This window comes from Podarcis muralis, chromosome 4 (genome assembly GCF_964188315.1).
Source record: "Podarcis muralis chromosome 4, rPodMur119.hap1.1, whole genome shotgun sequence".
Classification (NCBI taxonomy): Eukaryota; Metazoa; Chordata; class Lepidosauria; order Squamata; family Lacertidae; genus Podarcis; species Podarcis muralis.
The window spans coordinates 55,893,470-55,915,920 of record NC_135658.1 but is presented as its reverse complement, the minus strand read 5'-3'; the positions used below and the strand labels follow the sequence as shown (position 1 = coordinate 55,915,920).

The following is a 22,451-nucleotide window of genomic DNA, read 5'->3' as shown; positions in this document are numbered from 1 at the left end:
ATGGGGATTTGAACCGCCAACCTTCCAATCGGCAAGCCCAAAGAGGCTCAGTGGTTTAGACCACAGTGCCACCCACGTGTCCAGATGTAGATAACTGCAGATGTAGACAACTTGTACCTGGTGAGACTACTTGTCCATCCAATTCAATATTGCCTACTCTGATTGGCAGTCACTCTCCAGGAATATCAGTGATTGAACTGGGGACCTTCTGCATCCAAAACATGGACCCTGCCACTGAATTATGGTCTCTTCCCAAGACACAGTGCTCTTCTCTCTGCAAGGTCTTGCCCGAGATTCACTCACACCTAAAGCAAGCTGGGGACAGGCAAAATCTTAGGATGGGCTGAACAGCTGTTTTCTGACATATTCCTTCCTAAGTCTTCCCCTACCTTCAACCCTGTGACATTATGGCTCTGGAGCAGAATCCTATTTTGATAAACCTCATCTGAATAGGCATGATCAGAAGAACCAACTAGTCATGAAAATGTGTTGGTAGACACTTGTATGACAGCTCTACTACTATCAATATACTATGTACTCTCTACTCCTTTGCACAAAGGCCTCAGACAGGGACCTCCACCCCGCCTATTGCACAAACAGTTTGACCAATTGGAGTTGTAGTCTAGAACATCTGGAGGGCACCAGGTGAAGGTCTGTTCTAATCTGTGAGAGATGACTACGTCATTGGAAGTGCAGTGGTCCTAGAGGTGTCGCTGAATCAAAATGGGCCTGTTTTAAAACAGGATTAATTTCAGATATCTATCAGCAGTCCAAATCAAATTCATCCAATTTAATCCGCCCATTTCCAGATGAGATGTGGGACAAGAGGTAGGGGCAGCCGACCTGTTTCTAATCTGCACTTGACAATTCCTTATTGTTAAAAAGATGAGTGGGATGTTGAGCTAGCAGGGCCATTTACAGTGTAGAGTACTGTCTGCCCTGTGTGTGTGCAAGTCACAAATCCCTATTGGACAGTGCCAGTGACCTCCCTGATGACAAGCAACACAAGATTCCTCTCAGGCCCACGTCAGCTGGAAGTCGAATAGTCAGCTTGCAAAGACTCGCTTTGACTCAACACTAGGTAGTTTCAAAGCTAGTTGCTTTGAATATGCTGGACTATGCATTATATATAGCCCTCTTCATAAAGAGGACCACTGTAGCCTGTAGTTTACCCTCACTTCTGTCTGTACCTTTATATGCCTTATCCATTCATGTTGCTTATTAAACAATGTGCTGCAGAAAGAGCAGATTCAAGATTTTTCTTTTTTTGAAAGCTGATGTAGTGTTGGGTCAAAAAGTGTGAGCTGTGGGGCAGAAAACTCCCTGTTCAGATCTCACTTTAATGCACTCAGTGGCCTCACACAAGCTTTCTTTTAGTCTCAGCCTCCCATTTGCTAAAAATATAAACCCCAGATAATAATTTTTTACCATAAACATTACTAAAAATTGTATGGAAATCACTTTACATACTCTAAAGCTGTAAACATATTCTGTGGTAGTGGGAGTAATAGTAGTACTTACAGTTGCAACATCAGCAGTATTTAACAGTGTAAAAAAAATAATCATACGTTTGGTGGGGGGAGAGTAGATATTCTCAAAATTGCCATTCTGAATAGGGCCACTAGATGGCACAACATACAAAGTAAACATGTGAGTGGAATCCATTAGTATTAATATATAGCTAGGTTGGTATATGCAGGCATTCCCTATAGGAAAATCAGTTAAAAGGGGGGGAAATGTTATGTTTATTTGTGTTATACGAATTTTGCCTATTCTGTCGTTAGTGAATCATGTTTGTGAGGATCAGAGTAAATGAAAATAGCATGCCCAAAAAACAACAAAAAATTGTGTAAGGGGATTTTTAATGCAAGCTGATAAAATGGAAAAGGCATAATTAATGGAAGGGATTGTCTCAAAGCTGTTTCACCTCTTATTCACAATTTGCACAGAGACTCAAAGTCAATTCAAATATTTGGAGAAGGCACATAGAACAGTCTTGGTAGGACTGTACCACTTTAGACTAAATGTGTGAGATTAAATGTTGGGAAATATCCAAAAGCCCTGCATGTGAAAGCAAGACAATGAGTCTTGAAACCTCCGCACACTTGCCTCCTGGGTTATCAGAAGCAGGGAGTTTTTTGCATGCGGGAACCTGAACTGATGAAATGTCACCAGGCAGGGCTATAACAATGTGCCCTTTTCTGAATATTTGAAGGTACTCACATGCAGGTGCTGTTACATTGCCTGAGAGTACTCATCACTAGTCTCTCTTTTTTCTTCTTCTTCAGCAGAAGTATCTTTCTTTGATCATCCTGGATCACACATTTTTTGCCTCTCAGATTGCACTGCTTCTCACTGCCAGAATTTTCCTTTTTTCTAGTTCAGATGTGATCTGTTTTTCTTTTCTTTTTCTATGGATGTAATAGCTGCAGCTGATGGCTGCTGCTTGCTGTGCCCCAGGCGTGGCTGTATAAGCCGAGAGTTCCAAAGATAATTCCGATGGAACATGATGAAGTTGTTCTGATGAAGCAAAGCAGGTCTGGCCCTATACTCTGGCCCTGCTTGGCGCAGGGAGGGAATTGCACAAATTCTTTATGACACTCTAGGGTGCAGACAGGGAGAATAATCAGATATTTATTTGTGAAATAAGCACACATGTTGTTAGCACTGCATGCTGGAGGAGAGTCCACAGATTCGTGCAGAAGCAGAACAGAATGTATTTATGAATGAACAGATGCAACGCACACTGATGCACCTCTGTCCTAACTGATATGAAATTTCTAGTTGATTAGAAGGCATTAATCTGATAAATCTAGGGCTGCCATATGTCCGGATTTTCCCAGACATTACTGGGATTTCTTTTTGAAATATGGCAACCCTAATAAATCCAATGAGTTAAGACACACACACACACACACACACACACACACACACACACACAATCACACACAATGCTAAAAGCATTCATCTTCCCTCTGCTTGCTTAATCTGAGACACTTGAACCCAGTTCAAGGAAGAGAACCTTCAAGTATTTTATACCAGATATCCTAGGTAGGTTTAATTTCAGTCAAGCTTTCGGGAGGGATGTATTTGATTGCTGTGCATCTGCCCATCTTTTCTGTAGGTATAGACTTCTACCCATCTGATTCTGCTTCCATCTCCAGGCTGCTTTCCCTGTCTTAAATAATACACAGATTACAGGTGTTTTTGTACATGGCATACCTAATAACAGTTGAACAGCAAGATGCTTTTTGTAGTTGATTGTATACAGGTATTTTGATGAAACTGTGCATGTATTTAAAGATCTGAGGCATGCATTGATAGTATAATCAAGAAACCTGTATATACTAGAACAATATATGGGAACTCCGTTCTAATACTTAAATCTGTCTGTAAGAATGAAAGAGTTGAAACAATCCCTTATTTCCCCATTCCTCCCTCCATATTACAGAAATTAGAGGAGATTCACACAACCACATCTGCCTTTTTTCCTGACACCAATTATTATTTGGTTTCAGTCAGCGTGTTTGAGAGATTGTTCTCATATATTCAGGGTTATGTTTGGCAATGGTTTAGTGGAAAATTTTGACATTCAGGAGCTCATATTTAAAGCCCCTATAGCTATGCCCCCAAGCATAGTCTAAAAAAGCACAAACACACACACACATATAAACACACGCACATATAGTACACAGGTAGTGCACATTTTGGGAAAACTCACTTTGAATTGCAGTACAGTTGTTGCTTTCTAACACAAATTTAATATACAAGTCTTTAAAAATAGTGCCGGAAAGACCCTTTCCATGTAAATTAATGATTACAGATCCTCTGTCTTCCAACTTCCCAAGCTTACAACACTGGCAAATATTGCTCCTGCAGAAGACATCATAGCTACTGTTGTGGAAAAAACCTAGAGCTGCATTTCTCTGCTTTCCTGTTCAGCAAATCACTGATCCTCAGAAATCATCAAATACTAAGATTTCCAAGTCTCTCAAGCCTTGGAGATAGGTTTATTGACCACTGGGCTTTTTTGTGTGTGGCAGCATTCACCAGCAAGCCCATGCAGAAGTATAGGGTATCTGGGTACACTTGCCCCTGGCCTCAGAGGGCTAAGTCAGCCAGAGGCTGTCATGCCAAGAACAAGTCTCCCACCCTGGGCCTCAGACGAGCTCTGCACAGACCTGCTTACCAGTATAGAGTACAGGCACCTATCTTTTTTGCTGCCCATGGCAGCCATTTTGTGCCAGTTGCTATTGCACTTTTATCAGTGTATGAGTACCAGTACCTCACTTTTGACACACACCCCCCCAAAGCACTGCCTGTACATATGACATACCTGAGGATATCAATGCAGGGAAGGAGAAAGCAAAATCACCCCTGACCTCTGCTTCTTTCTCTAAAGATCTGATTAGAAACTTTGTGGCTCCATAGGTGCTGACTGCTAGCATCCAAGGCAGTTTTGCCCCCCCCCCCATGTATTTTTTGAGGGGGCCGGGCCCCCACAATTTCCAGAGGGCTTTTGACTCCGCCCCTGGCTCCTTGTGACATCATGGGTGCGACGTCAGGACGCTGCACGATGTCACGTCAGGCCCCCTCAATCAGCTAGAGAAGTTGGCGCCTTCCATTTGTTAGAAACCAAGGGCTTTGGGCATATGAAATAAAACAGATGTTTTAAAATGGCTGGTGCAAAGCCTACTTACCGTTATGTGAGATAACCATGAAATATTACTGGGCTCCTTGAAGCAGAGGCCGGTCTAGGCTGAGAAAATAGCTGCACATCTTCCTGTGACTCGCCAGAGGGTTGTTGCCACAATAGGAATGGCATGCAACTGACTGATGCAAAAGAAACGCTCCTGAACACATGTGAGTGTGTCATGTTGGAGCTATACCTTCAGAAATGACTGCCAGCCTCTTTCTGCTTTTCAGTTTTTTATAGTAGCTTTTGAAGTTTGCTGTTTTGAAGGTTGGTGCTTTCCTCCTCTTCCGTTCCCCTGTGCTTGCCCCTTTTGCTGCCCTTTCCATTTCCCTCCCTTCTCTCTGAGTCAGATGGGCAGATGACCAAGAACCACTTGGTTCACAAACACACAACTGCACAGACATGCAAAGCCACACACCTGCACACACAAATAAGTGCTGTGGAGGAGATGAACCAAAGGCAATACTTATCACAAACCTAGGGAATACATTGTTGCCCGTTGTAAACCTCTCTGGTATAAATTACTTTGAAAAAGAAGCGGATGAATTCATGCATTACATGTCTGTCAGTGGCTACAATTCATGGCATTCCAAACTGGTTGAAGCCTCAGCTGTCTAGCATAAAACAGAGATTGACAATAGAAAACAGCTGTGGCCATCAAGCCCTGCTTGCAGTCCTCCATGAGGCATCTGAGGGGTCCCTGCCATGATACAAATTGCTGTCCTTGGGTTTCATGTCCCTGCAGAATAAATGTAAGTTTTTCTTTGAACCTGTTGTTCATGTTACCTGTGTTACTCAGACATGGGCCTGGGGGTGTGCTGAGGAGCCCCATCCTCTAGCAAACAGTGTGGCAATCTGTAATGAGGTAATATTTATACAGTTGTATGCATGAAGATTCCCACAGCTGCACTTTCACACAAAGATGGGGGTGATGGGGCTACTCTGCATACCCCCGCTCCCATGTTAAGTTAAATCAAAGCATTAATGCCTGAAGAGGGCTGGGTTATTTCCTCATTTAATGTTCATTTCACCAGTGTTCTTTTACCTTTGAAATGCAGTGCTGCTTGCTAACATATTAGTTCAATGTTTGAAGGAAGGAAGGAAAATGAATTAACTTTCCCACTATTTCTTCAAACAGACTCCTGGGATTCTGTGCAAAGAACCAAAGATGTTTCCCCACAGCTGAACCAGGCCACCATCATTGACCTCCACGCTTCCTCCACCTACAACATCCGCATGTATGCAAAAAACCGCATTGGCAAGAGCGAGGCCAGCAATGAACTCACAATTACCACAGATGAAGCAGGTATGTTCTACAATGATCCTAATTGAATCTTACCTCAACTTGTATTCATTGTTGGCTGTATGTGTTTTTGGCATTTTGAAGAGCCAGGGGACTCTATGTGACACATTGCTGCATAGACTACAAAAATAATTCCTTAGTAGCCTAAGATAATGCAGTAATCTTTTTTTAAGTTAGCAGTCTAACATTAGCCATTTAAACCCACATGCAAAGCCCCTTAAATAAGCAATGGTTCATAATTAATAGTGGCTTTATTTAAGACAGTTTACCGTATTTTTCGCACCATAGGACGCACTTTTTCCCCTCCAAAAATGAAGGGGAAATGTGTGTGCGTCCTATGGTGCGAATGCAGGCTTTCGCTGAAGCCTGGAGAGTGAGAGGGGTCGGTGCGCACCGACCCCTCACGCTCTCCAGGCTTCGCGTTCCCGCTGCTTGCAGAGACTTGCCTGCATGCTGAAGCCTGCGCGCGCTGAGCTCAGCACGTCCAGGCTTCGCGGACCTCTCCGCAAGCAGCGGGAGCGTTCCCGCTGCTTGCAGAGACTTGCCTGCATGCTGAAGCCTGCGCGCGCTGAGCTCAGCACGTCCAGGCTTCGCGGACCTCTCCGCAAGCAGCGGGAGCGTTCCCGCTGCTTGCAGAGACTTGCCTGCATGCTGAAGCCTGCGCGCGCTGAGCTCAGCACGTCCAGGCTTCGCGGACCTCTCCGCAAGCAGCGGGAGCGTTCCCGCTGCTTGCAGAGACTTGCCTGCATGCTGAAGCCTGCGCGCGCTGAGCTCAGCACGTCCAGGCTTCGCGGACCTCTCCGCAAGCAGCGGGAGCGTTCCCGCTGCTTGCAGAGACTTGCCTGCATGCTGAAGCCTGCGCGCGCTGAGCTCAGCACGTCCAGGCTTCGCGGACCTCTCCGCAAGCAGCGGGAGCGTTCCCGCTGCTTGCAGAGACTTGCCTGCATGCTGAAGCCTGCGCGCGCTGAGCTCAGCACGTCCAGGCTTCGCGGACCTCTCCGCAAGCAGCGGGAGCGTTCCCGCTGCTTGCAGAGACTTGCCTGCATGCTGAAGCCTGCGCGCGCTGAGCTCAGCACGTCCAGGCTTCGCGGACCTCTCCGCAAGCAGCGGGAGCGTTCCCGCTGCTTGCAGAGACTTGCCTGCATGCTGAAGCCTGCGCGCGCTGAGCTCAGCACGTCCAGGCTTCGCGGACCTCTCCGCAAGCAGCGGGAGCGTTCCCGCTGCTTGCAGAGACTTGCCTGCATGCTGAAGCCTGCGCGCGCTGAGCTCAGCACGTCCAGGCTTCGCGGACCTCTCCGCAAGCAGCGGGAGCGTTCCCGCTGCTTGCAGAGACTTGCCTGCATGCTGAAGCCTGCGCGCGCTGAGCTCAGCACGTCCAGGCTTCGCGGACCTCTCCGCAAGCAGCGGGAGCGTTCCCGCTGCTTGCAGAGACTTGCCTGCATGCTGAAGCCTGCGCGCGCTGAGCTCAGCACGTCCAGGCTTCGCGGACCTCTCCGCAAGCAGCGGGAGCGTTCCCGCTGCTTGCAGAGACTTGCCTGCATGCTGAAGCCTGCGCGCGCTGAGCTCAGCACGTCCAGGCTTCGCGGACCTCTCTGCAAGCAGCGGGAGCGTTCCCGCTGCTTGCAGAGACTTGCCTGCATGCTGAAGCCTGCGCGCGCTGAGCTCAGCACGTCCAGGCTTCGCGGACCTCTCCGCAAGCAGCGGGAGCGTTCCCGCTGCTTGCAGAGACTTGCCTGCATGCTGAAGCCTGCGCGCGCTGAGCTCAGCACGTCCAGGCTTCGCGGACCTCTCCGCAAGCAGCGGGAGCGTTCCCGCTGCTTGCAGAGACTTGCCTGCATGCTGAAGCCTGCGCGCGCTGAGCTCAGCACGTCCAGGCTTCGCGGACCTCTCCGCAAGCAGCGGGAGCGTTCCCGCTGCTTGCAGAGACTTGCCTGCATGCTGAAGCCTGCGCGCGCTGAGCTCAGCACGTCCAGGCTTCGCGCACCTCTCAGCAAGCAGCGGGAGCGCTCCCACCACTTGCAGAGAGCTGCCTGTTTGGGGGCTGGGGTCGGCGGAAGCTCGAGCTTCCCCCAGCCCCGCGCCTGGGGGGGAAATAATTTTTTTCCCTTTATTTCCCCCCCAAAAAACTGGGTGCGCCCTATGGTCCGGTGCGCCCTATGGTGCGAAAAATACGGTAATCTTTTTGTTTGAGTACTTTGCCTTAATGTCTTGGCTAAGGAGGAGTTTGTAAACACAAGGCCACATCACTGAAATACCTAAAGCTGGGCTCCTGAGCGCATTAACGCCAAAGTAAATGGCATTGATTTTATTAATTATTTATTAAATTTTTATCCCACCCTTCATCTGAAGATCACAGGGCAGTTTGCAATATAAAAACACAAAAATGCATACTATAATAACAAACGAAAGCAATTACCTTCTGGCATTTTAGTGCCTATGCTAATCTAGAGCCTAAGTAGGAGATGTGACTGAGTGTGAAAACAGTTTGATTCTTTTGGTCATATTTGTAATGTTAACTTTATTCCCCACATTCCTTAATGGAGTCAGTGTTCTGGAGACACAGGGTACAGGGACAGGGGTATGATGGAGTCGCTGTTTATTTGCCTTATCCCACCTCTCTTCTGAGTTGGAATTTCAGGAGGGTTACAACATTTTAAAATGTCAGTTATAAAATGCAGAATAATAAAAACAAACCAGTTAAAAACAATAATTAAAATACATTACAACATATTTAAACCAACAATTAAAATATAAATTGCTCTGACAGCAGCCCAGTTTCCAAAGGCCTGTCTGAATAGGAAAGTCTCCTGTCGGCAGAAAGATTACAAAGATTTAGATAGGAGAGGGGTCCATTCAGGTACAGGAGTGACTGCGAGGAATACCAGTCTGAGGAAGACATCTGGATATAAGAATGGAGAACATCTGTAGAACATCTGGATATGAGAATGTGAAGCACTGTCTGTTTTAGAAAGGGCTACTATATGGGAAGTATTTTAGGTACAGTGGTACCTCGGGTTAAGAACTTAATTAGTTCTGGAGGTCCGTTCTTAACCTGAAACTGTTCTTAACCTGAGGTACCACTTTAGCTAATGGCACCATGCCACCAGCACTCGATTTCTGTTCTCATCCTGAGGTAAAGTTCTTAACCCAAGGTACTATTTCTGGGTTAGCGGAGTCTGTAACCTGAAGCTTCTGTAACCTGAAGTATCTGTAACCCGAGATACCACTGTATTGGGCAAATGTCCAGGAAAATCTGGCAGCTCATGTTGGCAGTGCCATTTTTGCCTACTTTTGGCAATCTCAACAACTTTGCCAAAAAAAACCAAAAAGACCAACAACTTTTCTGCTTGAAATATGGCAACCCTAGTATTTCTTATCTGAGGGTTTTCATTTAACTGAAAATTAATATGCCAGGTTAATCAACTGACCTTAATTTGCAGATTAGCTTCCCCAGCAACGCGCAACCTGAATGTCATCTTCTATTCCCTGCTGCGTGGCCTAGTTTTGAGACGACTGACCCTTTCTTTTGCTCTCATTATGAAGCTGTCCGTTCAGAGCGTGAGGTCAATTGTAGGGAGCTGCCATCAAAAGCAGCTGATTTACTCAGGGTGAAACTGGAGGAGGGTAGACCAAAGCTTCAGAGGCATCGCAATATTTGTTCCCTTGGTATCAGTGAGGAAAATATGCACAATAAAGGGAAGTGCCACCATTTGTCATTGTTTCCTTTAGTTTATTTAGTTTATTTCAGTTTACTTTTACCTCAGGTGTGTTAAATGAGTATGGATCCCCAAACATCTAAGAGATGCCTGAGGGCAGGGAATGTAATGAAGGCTTTACAAAAATAACATCATTCAATATTAAACAGAAAGGTGGGGGGGGGGGAGTAAAACTGTACTGGCAAAGGTGTGCATTGCATATTGTATGCTATTGTGGCTTCAGGCTGCCAGAATCTTTTGTTCAAAGGTAGCATCTAAAAAGGCTCCTGCAGCAAGAGAAGAATCATGGAGTACGCACAACCTTTTCATTAATTTGCTGCTAACTCCTTGCCTCTCGGATGTCCCTTCCACTTATAACAGCAACAGCTCTCTGCAGAAAGACGCAGGGATGCCAGCAGGGCTTTCTGCGCCCATTACATTGTGTGTGGATTGGACCTTCCACGTACATTCAGTGTTCCATCACTAGGGAGCCAGCCTGGTATAGTGGTTAAGAGTGGTGGACTCGTAATCTGGTGAACCGGGTTCGTATCTTTGCTCCTCCACATGCAGCTGCTGGGTGACCTTGGGCTAGTCACACTTCTCTGAAGTCTCTCAGCCTCACTCACCTCACAGAGTGTTTGTTGTGGGGGAGGAAGGGAAAGGAGATTGTTTGCCACTTTGAGACTCCTTAAGGGGAGTGAAAGGCAGGATATCAAGTCCAAACTACTACTACTACTACTACTTCTTCTTCTTCTTCTTCTTCTTCTTCTTCTTCTTCTTCTTCTTCTTCTTCTTCTTCTTCGGTGCATATGGGCCTTTTCCTATTAATTGCCACTGAACCCTTCATAAATACGCTTCAATGGAAATGAAACAGATCATAATTTTTTGTTCTGGTACAGGAGCAACATTTACCCTAAGCGAGCCAGAATTGCCTACTTAATTTCATTTCTGTTGTCATATCCAGCTCATTACCTCTCATCCGAATTCTTTTTTCTCCTTAACACTCCCTTGGTTGTTTCACACTCGTAGACGTTTCAGCCTCTCGTCAGATGACAACTGGCTAGAATTTGTGTGCTTATGTTCAACTCTGAAATGTTAGTCTTCAATAAATAGAATAATTTCTCTCTTTAGTTACTCTTTTCATTGCTTGGTATAAGAACTCAAGAAGGACCCTGCTGGTTCAGGCCAATGGTCTGTTTAGTCTAGCATCCTGTTCTTGATTGTTGTTGTTTTGCCAAAATTTGTATTCATCTATGCTCCTTTTTGAACAACACTTCCATTTTCTGAAAGAAGACTCCTTACCTCTGCTAGCTTCCTTGACTGCCTGTTAACCTTGCTGGTATACTCTTGGCCTTGGTGGCACTTTTCCTAATCTGCAGTATACATTCTAGCTGAGCTTCTGTTATTGAGGTTTTGAGCTTCACGTTGACAAAAATGCTTTGCATTTCTGAGGTTATGAATATTGTGTGATACATTATGTTCTGTAGCAAAAGTGACAAGCTTAGAATGTTGATCCCCCTATTTCTTTTTTTCTTTCTTACCAGCTCCTGATGGACCACCTCAAGATGTTCAACTTGAGCCCATATCTTCACAAAGCATCAGGGTAACCTGGAAGGTAAATAAGTAGCATACAGTGGGGAAGGGAAAATAGGCTATGCTGGAATGTATCTCATGATATTACTGAGGTATGAGCCCACAAAAATGAGATGCATAGCTTGGTGAATTTATACACACAATGCTTGTGGCTAAATTTTCAAAAATTACTTTGCAGCTGAATGTAATTGTGTGCTAAATTAAATTTGCATGCAATTATATGTTCCTGTGATTGTGCCTTTTTGAACATCTTATTATCAGAAATACAGCTGCAGTGCAGGGGGAAAGTTTGTAACTGAATTTTTTTAGGATACTTCTTGCGTTGAGTTTTTCTGCAAACTATAGTGAAAATCAATTTGTCCCATGAGGCAACATTTTCAGAGACATGACACTGAAGCTCTGCACTATAATGCTCTTTATGAGCCAGATTTTCAGTTCTTGTTTGAGGCGGGTGGGCTATAAGTACAGCAAGCCTCTACTGCCTGTGGCTGTTATACCCTAGGCAATGGGTTTATTAATGATCCTTGAACTAGATACATGCCCATCATTGTGTTGCTTGGCATGCCAATGAAACCAAGGAAGGTGGGTGTAATGACACAGATATTATTATTTTTTTAAAAAAAACCTGTTTCCCAAGGCTTCATAAAAAAAGCCTACGCTTCATTCATTGTCATTGCAAGGGCAAACTAGGTTTATTGTATTGCAGCTGCAAAGATATAGCACTGTTTAGGATTGTGATGCTCTTGGTTGTTGTGCTCTCCCTGCTCTCCTTCCACAGAGAGTTTGATTAACTTGTTCAGGGTAAAACATACACTCTCTGGTGCTAAAAACACCTCTGTGACGGGTGTATTTTAGAGGTATGTTGGGCTCAGTAATGGGGAACAGCCCCAAATTGTTGCAACTGGGGGCTGAGATAGCATAATACCTTTTTCTTTTCTTTTTTCTTTTCTTTTTTTGCCCAAAGAATGATGGATGGCCCCACCCCCCTTTTCTATGACAAACTGGTACCCACACTTTTGGATGGGGAGACTTGAAATCTGCTCTATCAGGTCAAGGACAATGAGACTGTCATTTAACATGAGTCATACATGATCCTAAAACAAACTTTAACAAACATTAATATAAAATTATATGAAGACATATAAAATTTATATTAAAAGGCAAGACTTGTAGTGAAGAGGGGTGGACCCACCTGTCACTTTTCAGATGACAAAACTAGGTTTTCTGTTCTACTTGCATGCCTGAAGGGAAGTTTTATATCCACTGCTACTAGCATCAGTTGCAGAACCCTAGCTTCACATCCTTTATTTAATCATCATCATTGTAAACCTAGAGCGAACCAATAATTTGGCCTTGATTTTTAGCTGCATGGTCTTTGGGAGTGGAGATTTCTCTCAGCTTCTAACTTAACACAATGATGTTCAACATGATGTTCAAAGTGCGTGCTACTCATACCTTCCTTAGGCTCCAAAGAAACACCTGCAAAACGGAATTATTCGTGGATACCAGATTGGTTATCGAGAATACAGTGCAGGGGGGAATTTCCAGTTCAACATCATCAGTATTGATACCACCGGAGACAGCGAAGTTTATACTTTAGATAACCTGAAAAAATTCACTCAATATGGCATGGTCGTACAGGCATGCAATCGAGCAGGAATCGGGCCATCTTCTCAGGAAATTATCACAACCACTCTTGAAGATGGTAAGTAGTAAGCAAGCATGCAAAAGTCACATATTCCTCTTCTCCCAGGCCTTTGGCTAATTAAACAAGTCTTATGGCCTTTTAAACTGAACAGGGTATTGTTTTTGTTTGTTATTATGGTATGTATTTTTGTGCTTTTATATTGTAAACTGCCCTGTGAGGAAGGGTGTTATACAAATTTAATAAGTAATAAAATAATATATTAATGTGGTTGATCCTGCATGGTATTATCAGTTGATGATTTATATTTTTAGAAAATGTATTTGCTTTAATGCCAGTTTATGTGTTGTAACCTGACCTGAGCTGTAGAGAAAGGTTAATATTAAGAGGCCTCGTTGCCTTGGGAGTTGGCAAATTTCTTTAAGGCAGCCTTCTCTCACCCAGTGTCCTCCAGATGTTTTGAACTACAGCTCTTATGAACCCTGACCATTAGCTATGCTGGCTGCGGCACACACAACTTTCTGGCATCCAGCCTCATATAGTGAGGTTCAGAGCACAGCAATAAAATCTGAAATTAGCTGACTTCCCTAATACATGATACTTTCTAAGAATGATGTGTGGTGTATTTCAAAGTAAAGCAACAACAGAGTGCCCTCTTGTGGGAAAAGGAGATTATTCAGTCAGCTAAGTAAATAGTTTAAAACCATGCACTCATATGACTAGGTTCTCAGTTGTTTTAAATAGTCAGAAGACTCTTAAAATAATTACCAAGTAATAACATGTGAGATGAGGTTCCTGGGTATGGTAATTAAATAACAAGAAGGTTTTAAATTTATGAATGCTTCCTTCAATAAAGCTTTATGGAATTATGATGCCCTTCATGGATGAATATTTGTTTTTCAGCATACTGCTGAGAGATTCTCAGCAATATTTTTAGTGATGCTCTGCCAAGTCTTTGTGTCTTGCCTGAATGAGAAATCACTCTATGTAGTGAAAGATTTACAGATATGAGCAATTTTCCAGCTGAGACAATCTACATACAGCTGAGATTGCCTATTGCTGACTTAAGAGACCCCAAGCTCTCATGGACTGTGTTATCCCACTGTTAGTGATGGGAGTCCATACATGCAATATCTTTGCTATGGGCATTGCATTGAAAATCATTTTTAGCTCTCTTTTCTTGTTAATTAGACATCTCTTAATTTCTTTTTTTTAAAAAAAAAAAGTCCAGACATTATTGATACTATCCATCTATTTATAAATTTATTTATTAATTGGCCACCATTTTGTTTAAATATTAAGCAAGGCCACAATCTGGCACTATTGTTACGTGTGCAAAAAGGCTGAGCACAAATGGCCTCCCCAAACCCTCCACCCTGTTTGCAAGTGGTGGAAAGGTGGTGCAGGGAGAAGAGTCTGAATATTTTCTAAGTGGTGGTATGAAATAGCCAATATTTATTAGTGTGAGGGCTTTATCAGAAAATGTCTCGGCTAACTCTCTTCAGATAAATGTTGGTTAAGTTAATACCGAATGAAACTATGTTGTTAGTTCAGACTAGCGGATTAAGGAAACAGTTTGCTCTTTTAGAGTATACATGCGTTCTGCCATATTGGTAAGAGTGGCTCAATAGAGGTAGCAGTGGTTGAGGAGTGATAATGATCTGTGACCCATGATGACAGCAGTTTTTTGCAGTTCCTTTATGGAAAATGCACAAAGTACCTTCATGGTAATAATTGGAGGTTCTTCGGTCAAATTTCCACCATAATGCATACTTCCAACCCATCTGCATTCAGAATATAAGAAGAGAGCCCTGCTGGATCACACCAGATGCCTCTGGGAAAACACCAGCTGGACATGAACGCAACAGCACTCTCCCCATTTGTGATTCCTAGCAACTTAATTTCACAGGCACACCATCTACAACTCTGGAGGTAGAACATAGCCATCATAGTTAGGGATCAGTTAGGAATCAGTCAAAGCCTTATCCACCAGGAATATGTCTAGATTCCTGTTAAAGCCATACAAGTTTTGCATTGTTTTGCAAAGCTATTCTTGTAAATATTCTTCCCAGTGTTCTTTTTTGCTGAAACACATCAAAGGAACACAATCTTGTGCATATTGGGGTTGTTGTTTTTAAAGTAATAGTTCCCCAAAAATCTGTCATGATTAAAAGTTACACTATCTAATTTCAGTTCCCAGTTCCCCACCAGAAAACGTCCAAGCAATTGCTACATCACCAGAAACCATCTCTATTACCTGGTCTACACTAGCCAAAGATGCTCTCAATGGAATTCTACAGGGATTTAGGGTGATATACTGGGCTAATCTTTTGGATGGAGGTAAGTACTCTTGCTTGTCAAGCTTAGATCTTTCCCAGCAGCATATAATACTTTTTCAGGATGAGGTTATTCCACAACCACAATTTATATTTTTAGTATGCCATGAGTCCACTCTGTCCTGTGTTCTACTCCTCTTCGATTCAGAGTTACCTAAGATAATTTCTAAACAGAATTCTGGAATAGAGGACCACACCATTTGCTGCAGTTTTGAGCTTCTGATGTGGACATACTTATTGATAAAACACTGCAGCAGCAACAAAAAATTGTAGTCTTGATGTGGTGGTATAAACGATTGTAGTAATATTCTTTTTGTGCAGTGTTTTGTTGATGCATACATGTGTTCCTGTGGATTGGTAAACACTGCAGTGAAAGAATCTTATTACAGCCATACATACAATCACATCAATGGAGAATCAGTGAATAAATCTTAATACATCATTTCTACTTCAGAAACAAGATCAGGTAATAAAGAACTCTGAAATCTGGGGAAGATTTTGAAAGCTTCACTAATAATCTCTGATACAACCCAGGTGCTAAACTACCAATGAAATCAGTTGACTGTGCATTAAACAGATATTAGTGTCCTCTCTTAGCACCCTGTGATGGTTTCCACTTCCTTCATAATTTGCCACATGCTCAGAGTATTGGTATTTTGTTGATTACTAAAACTCACCTGTTTATGCAGCCTTCCTGGGAATATGATATTTCAATATCAGTTTCTGTTGAACCTAGAAATGACAAGGTTTTTTTAATGTATATTTTAGTGGATTGTTTTAAGTTATTCTGAAATACACTGCCTTTGCCATCTCTAGTTTAAGGGTAGTAAAAAAAAATTCAATAACATAAATAAATGTAATGTAATACTTGTCTAGATAACTTATTGATCTCACTCTATAAATCTTTCTATAATTCTTTTCATATGATGCCCATGTTTCATTTACTTAGCTTCCTACACTGCCATTATTGAGTTTTAAAAATCAGTAAAATATAATGCAATTTCATAATATTATCTAATCCTGAATATTTTTATTTTTTTTAGAAAACATGCCTATGGTCAAAAATAGCACTTTATTAATTTCAAAGTGTATTTGCAGGTCTGTTTTTCTCTGTAAGACATTTCCATATTTGCTATTAAATGCACAGTATGGGCATTTAGCATGTTTATTTAATAATCACAGCCAACTTTATTCCTGCCATAGTTATATATTTTAATCCAACAATTTCTTTCATAGGCTCGCCACAGTATAATGACCGCTTGCTGCGAATAGAAAAATGCTGTCACTAACTCAATTTAATTTTCTGCTCCATAGAGCTGGGAGAAATTAAAAATGTTACCACTACGCAGCCCTCATTAGAGCTTGATGGTTTGGAAAAGTACACCAACTATAGCATCCAGGTGCTGGCATTCACACGAGCTGGAGACGGGGTCAGGAGTGAGCAAATTTTTACACGCACAAAAGAAGATGGTAAGAAGTGAAACATTCTTGGTAGCCATTGGAAAATGGAACAGTTAATGGAAATTGCCCAGGTTTTCATAGCACTTCATACATGCATAGAAAACTATAACTGAAGTGCCAGTGGTACCTATTGATGGACAAGTAGGCATTCATTGTGAGTAGATCCTCCACAAGATCTTGGGGTTTTTCTTAGGGGAGATTGGCCCTTAGAGGCAAGATCAGGATAGAGTAGAGTGAAGTCACTGGATCCAGGAACAATGCACACGGTAGATTTTGTTGTACAAACAAAGAATGTCATCAGAATGTAGAGACCCTACAGGAGCAGAGGTGTGCTGCCACAGCCCTCAAAAGAACTACATCTCCCATTATCCCCTGGGATGGTAACATACCTTTCATGATGTTAGCCAGGCTGTGCACATGTTAATACAGTGAGCCCCCCCCCCCGCGCAGTTTATTTTTTAGGAGGGGGAAAAATCAGATAATTTGCCTATTAATCTGAACATAGCCTTGGTAAGCTCACCCAGATCTATTTTTACAGACTTAAAATAGCTTGGTAAGATAGCCCATTGTGGAAGAAGAAGAAGAAAGTCGACCACACATTATATTGTACAGCATCCCTAGATCCTGTTTTTAAAATGTTGGTCACTGTATTTTTCTCCTTACTGACAATCTGGCACAGCTTGGCTGCTTGGCCCATCTGCATTGGTTTCATTAAATCTATCCTGTGCTCTGCAGGCACCTTCTGGCACGTTTCAGCCTGCTCATTGGCGTTCTCTGCCTGCAGCACATTCTGATCTCATTGATATGGGCTAAATTGTCATGGTGGTTTGGAAATGGAAGATATTCTCTCTCTCTCTCTCTCTCTCTCTCTCCATGTGTGTGGAATTGACAAACTCTGGATGTAGTCCAGTTCTGCATTATATGTGCATTGCCTGTGAACATCCGCCTTGGATTAACTTCACAGTTCATTTTTGGCATCAGTGGAATATTATCCTTAGAAAATGCAGGGCAGACTACATCCTATCAGGGGACTTTACTCACTTTCCTTCTGAGCAACTCATCACAGAGCATTTCAGCATGTGCTTTTTATGCAAATGAGGCTTATACAGAGAAGGCATAAATGTGCGGGGGAGGGGGCAAGGCTGTAGCTAGGGAGTGGTGAGGTGGGCCCCCGCCAGGGGTGCAGGCGATGGAGGGGGCACAAAATTGGCTAAAAATATGTCCATAAATATAAATATCAATTATTGCCTCGTAAGAAATGGTTTTAAATAGAGGGTGAATTGAATGGGTGGAGGGGGGTGTTGGAGGAGAGGCTGAAAGAAGAGCTAATTTGTTTGTGGCTAGGGGGTGCAAGATCACCTAGCTATGGCTCTGGGAGGGGGGGACCCACAATTTCCCCCTAATACAAAAAAGGGTAAACCCAATAAGTAAGGGAAGGAGTCCAAAAGCTATGCATGGTTGCATTTGCATTTCTTATCTTGCTCAGTACTTGATTTTAGACACCAGAGGTCAAGCATGAATCCACTTGAATTTATGTAAAAGAAAGAGTTCTGACTAGGAATACAAAATGAGGGTTCTTTTTAAAGTTTGCATTATTTAGTTCTTTCTCTGCAGAAGCCTGCAAGGGGAAAAAATATTGTTTCTGTCCAAGATGTTCATGGCACATTAAAAATTGCAGCAGAAATTTCTGGCTGCGTTTTTTATATTTTTTAAAAAATGGGATTCATTTATCCCCCTTTGGTTGGAGTTCCTCTAAACTATAAATGGAGTTACTTATTAACCAAGTGCCTTTCCACCTGAGGATTTATTTCACTGATCATTAAAATTTAAATAGACACACTCATTTTCTCTCCACACTCTAGGCTTAAATTGCATTTTCACAGGCTGTTGTATTTGATGGCATGGGGGTTGAATGATTGCATTCATTAGAAATGATGCATTATAAAATCTTAATTAAAACAATGAATCTGTGTTCCTTAATAGACAGACTCATGGAGCCAGATCCATACCTGGTGAAAACCAGTGCAGTCTAGTAAATGGCACCAATTTACACCTGTTTGAATCTAGCTGATTAGCTCCTTCAGGCTTTTCTTCCTATGTAATGGTGCTCAGTTCACCATAGGCTGTGTATGTGCTACATCTGGCTGCTCTCTGCATCTACCATAAGTGTGTATCCCATAGGAATGTCCCACCAGAACTCCATTGCATAGATAGAATCCCAGCTTTCTATTTGCTTCCTTGAGCTTCTTGGATGCACTGCGGATGATCATAGCTGTCAACGTTTCTCTTTTTTTAAGCGAAATTCCCTTATTCCAAATAGGATTCCTCGCAAGAAAAGGGAAAAGTTGACAGCTATGGTGGATGATGAGTGTGCAGAGCTGCACCCGGCACAGGAGACAACCCTGGTTTGCTATGTAAACTAATACAAAATATAGCATGTCAACTGGGACTAGGCAAAGGAAGCACAGATTGATGGTGCTGAAACAACAACACTGGCTCCTTCCACTACAAGGCAGACTTGAAAGTGCTTAATAGGAACCTACATGGCTAATGTCGTGGGTACCTGAAGTGTCACTTATTCCAATAGGAACCTGCTTAGACATTCAGGTAGTCTTCTCCTGGGCGCCCACACCATCTGAGGTGAGATGGGTAGCAACTGGAGAGAAGGGCTTGTCGGTTGTAGAGTCCCGCTTAAGTAATGAATGCTCTCTCCTAGGAAGTTTGCATGGATGCTAACTTTGATGTCTTTCTGGTGGCAGGCAAAGACCTGATACTTATTTCCCAGACTCTTAAGTCTTAGCCTGTGATGGACTGTTTTAATTGCTGCTTTTATACTGCAGCTGATTTATTAGTGTTCCATATATATATCATTAGTTGTGCATGCATATGGGGATGTGAGAGAAGGGGTGGGAAACTTCCAAACACTCAACCACATCTAGTTTAGAGCTGCTCTTTGCAGCTTGAATGCCCAAGGAAGATTCGGTTTTCTTCGTGTTGTGCCATTTTTTCCATGCCAGACACCTGCATCTTATGATCATGCTTTAGGATTGTCTCCACTTAAGTCCTGCCTGATTTGTGTGTCTTGCGTCTGCCTGCATGTGCAATGTGCATCTCTCATATCTGCTCCTTTGTCACACCATGCGCCCCCACATTCTTCACACTGTCACTCCGTCTTTCTCAAATTCCCCATGAGAAAACATCATTATTCAGAGGCAGTACATTCTTTTTAAAATCAATTTATCTGTGACAGACGTATTTTCTACATCGTTTCCCCACCCCCACCCCATTCACATCTTTCCTGCTCCCCCCCCCCTTTTCTGCCCAGACAGTACAACATTGGTATTACAACTTCTGTTCAGAGTGTACCCACACATTCATGCATTTTTTGCATGTTCGTCAAAGTCTTAACAGTATTAATGGTATTAATGGTATTAATGGCATACAGCCAGAATAGTTAATGATCATTTGCTTGTTTTCAGTATGCCACTGGAAATAATTGCATGCACCAGGAAAGTCAGAACGTATGATTATTTCAGTACACATTGGTGGTTTTGTTAGGTTTTTCCAATAACAAAAAAATAGTGGTTGAGTTGTGGAAATTGTTCAGGTACCTCAGCATTTTTTCCTAGGCCATGACAAATATTTCAGCTGGGATGTTATACCACAGATTGCTGCACTTTGTGTGAGGGAGGCTTAAATTTCAAACTTGCCACTGTGGTAATGTATGAAGATTTAAGGATTATGAGAAATACAGGAACAGCTGCTGGTTATGATTATGAGGGTAGGGATGGGGGAGAAATTTGGTTTTGTTTGCACTGTAATGTGAAATTACCTAATCCATATTAGCTCAAACCCATGTGCAAACTGAAACACAGTTATCTTTTTTTTTGGGGGGGGGGAATCACATTTCTCTGAATTTTGCAATGCAGTTCTCCAACCAAATAATGTGCACAGAGTGCACATATTAGGGGAAAGTGTGCATCAAAGTGCACACATTATGGAAATGAATACATTTTATAGAGTATTCAAAGGCTACATTCAATAAGCTACATTTCTCCTTGTGCCTATCTTGGTTCCAGAACTTTAGATTGATTGGACTAATTCAAAAGGATTTGAGGCCCACAAGCTGCATCCATCAGAACTGCTCCCTGTGGCTTCAGGCTTAATTTGATAATCAATTACTTTTAAGCTCACATGTCCTGTGCAGATCATAAACCACCACCCTTTCTCAGGCAACTAATTACCAAGAAGAAACGGGTTTCTGCCTTCCTTAGGAGTGGCAAAAGGCCATTTGTAATGAGCTGCCTATTTTTAAAAAAAAAAAAAAAACACCAGAGAATTGTTAAGTAGTGTGTTTCTTGTGAATCTGTATACTCATTACCAAAAGGAATTAGATTCTTCCCTATAAGGTTTTAGCAGAAATGTATGGCTAGATATAGTCATTTATTCTCACATTAGGTTTTAAGCAGAGCCAAGAGAATTAATTGCAGATTTAAAATGTGGATACTTAATCAAAGCTTGTGTTCAGAGTTTCTTCAAGCAATGGGTGTAAGGTGATTTGCTGAAGTATGATTATGTACATAATTCAAGCGGAGAGAAAAAGTTCTTTGCAGCATTTAAATAAACTAAAAAAAACCAACAACCAGCTGATGGCAATTCTGTAACATTATATATATTGACACTGACTGATTAACAGACCAATCCTATACATGTCTACTTAAGAAAACAAATCCCATTATGTTCTGTGGAGCTTTCTTCCAAGGTTGCAGCCAAGCAGAGCAATCTAAACCTTCTTGGGACACCAATGTGGTCCTGTGGGGCTACTGCTGCTTTTGTAGCCTGGACACTCTAATGGCAGAAGGTGGGGAGCAGGTAGATTCAGCCTGGACCGTGTGCCTGCTCCAAGAGGGCACAGCGATTGGGCCTGGTAGGCCTCATTCTTACAAACTCTCTCAATGCAGAATCATGAGAGATACTAGATATGCTGAGAAGTTGAAACAGTTGTCCTTCGCCAAGTGTCCCTTATCAAAATAGGTTGAGTGTGTGTAGGTGTGATGCAACTGATGGCTGGCATGGCAATGTTTTCCTCCCCCAAATTAAATCCATGACTCCCATGCTAAGTTTGCACCACTGTGCAGTTCAGTGTACACCAACGGGTTTTGTCTGCTATCCTAACTGTGTTTCTCTTCCAGTTCCAGGTCCTCCCGCCGGAGTTAAAGCAGCCGCAGCCTCCGCTTCCACGGTGTTCGTATCATGGCTCCCTCCCATAAAACTGAATGGCATCATCCATAAGTACACCGTATTCTGCTCTCATCCCTACCCCACAGTAAGTGGACTTTGGACCTCCTACAGCAAGAGGGTAGGGGGACTTTTTCAGTTCAAGGGCCACAGTCCTTTAGGGGTAACCTCCTGGGGGCCACACGCCAGTGGAGGGCCAAGGATGTACATTTTACCTGTGCACAGTAGGCTGGTTTCTACACACATACCCCTAACCCTCTGCATCCTCCACTCTGGCAAGCAAGAAGCACAATCAAAGTTGAAGGGCACTTCAGCCAGAGGGCACAAATAAGGACAAGTGTGGAGGAAAGGGAGGGAGGCATGGGGAAAGAACAAAAAAAGGGAGTGATTCCTTCAGCTCCTGGACAGCTCATGTGGTTAAATGCAACCATTGGAGACTAGCATACTCGTTGTGGAAACCCTGGTGAAGTGAATTACACAGGGC

At 42.9% G+C, this 22,451-nt stretch overlaps 1 protein-coding gene across 4 annotated transcripts in view; it reads left to right on the top strand.

Moving 5' to 3' along the window:
* DSCAM (DS cell adhesion molecule) overlaps positions 1-22,451 on the top strand; it is a 333,350-nt gene that overhangs the window by 246,393 nt on the left and 64,506 nt on the right. For all 4 annotated transcript variants that reach the window (XM_077927351.1, XM_077927352.1, XM_077927353.1 and 1 more), the window contains exons 15-20: positions 5,835-6,002; positions 11,239-11,309; positions 12,752-12,992; positions 15,126-15,272; positions 16,583-16,738; positions 21,922-22,055. In XM_077927351.1, the coding sequence (XP_077783477.1) occupies positions 5,835-6,002; positions 11,239-11,309; positions 12,752-12,992; positions 15,126-15,272; positions 16,583-16,738; positions 21,922-22,055 (917 nt within the window). The remainder of the gene's footprint in view (positions 1-5,834; positions 6,003-11,238; positions 11,310-12,751; positions 12,993-15,125; positions 15,273-16,582; positions 16,739-21,921; positions 22,056-22,451) is intronic.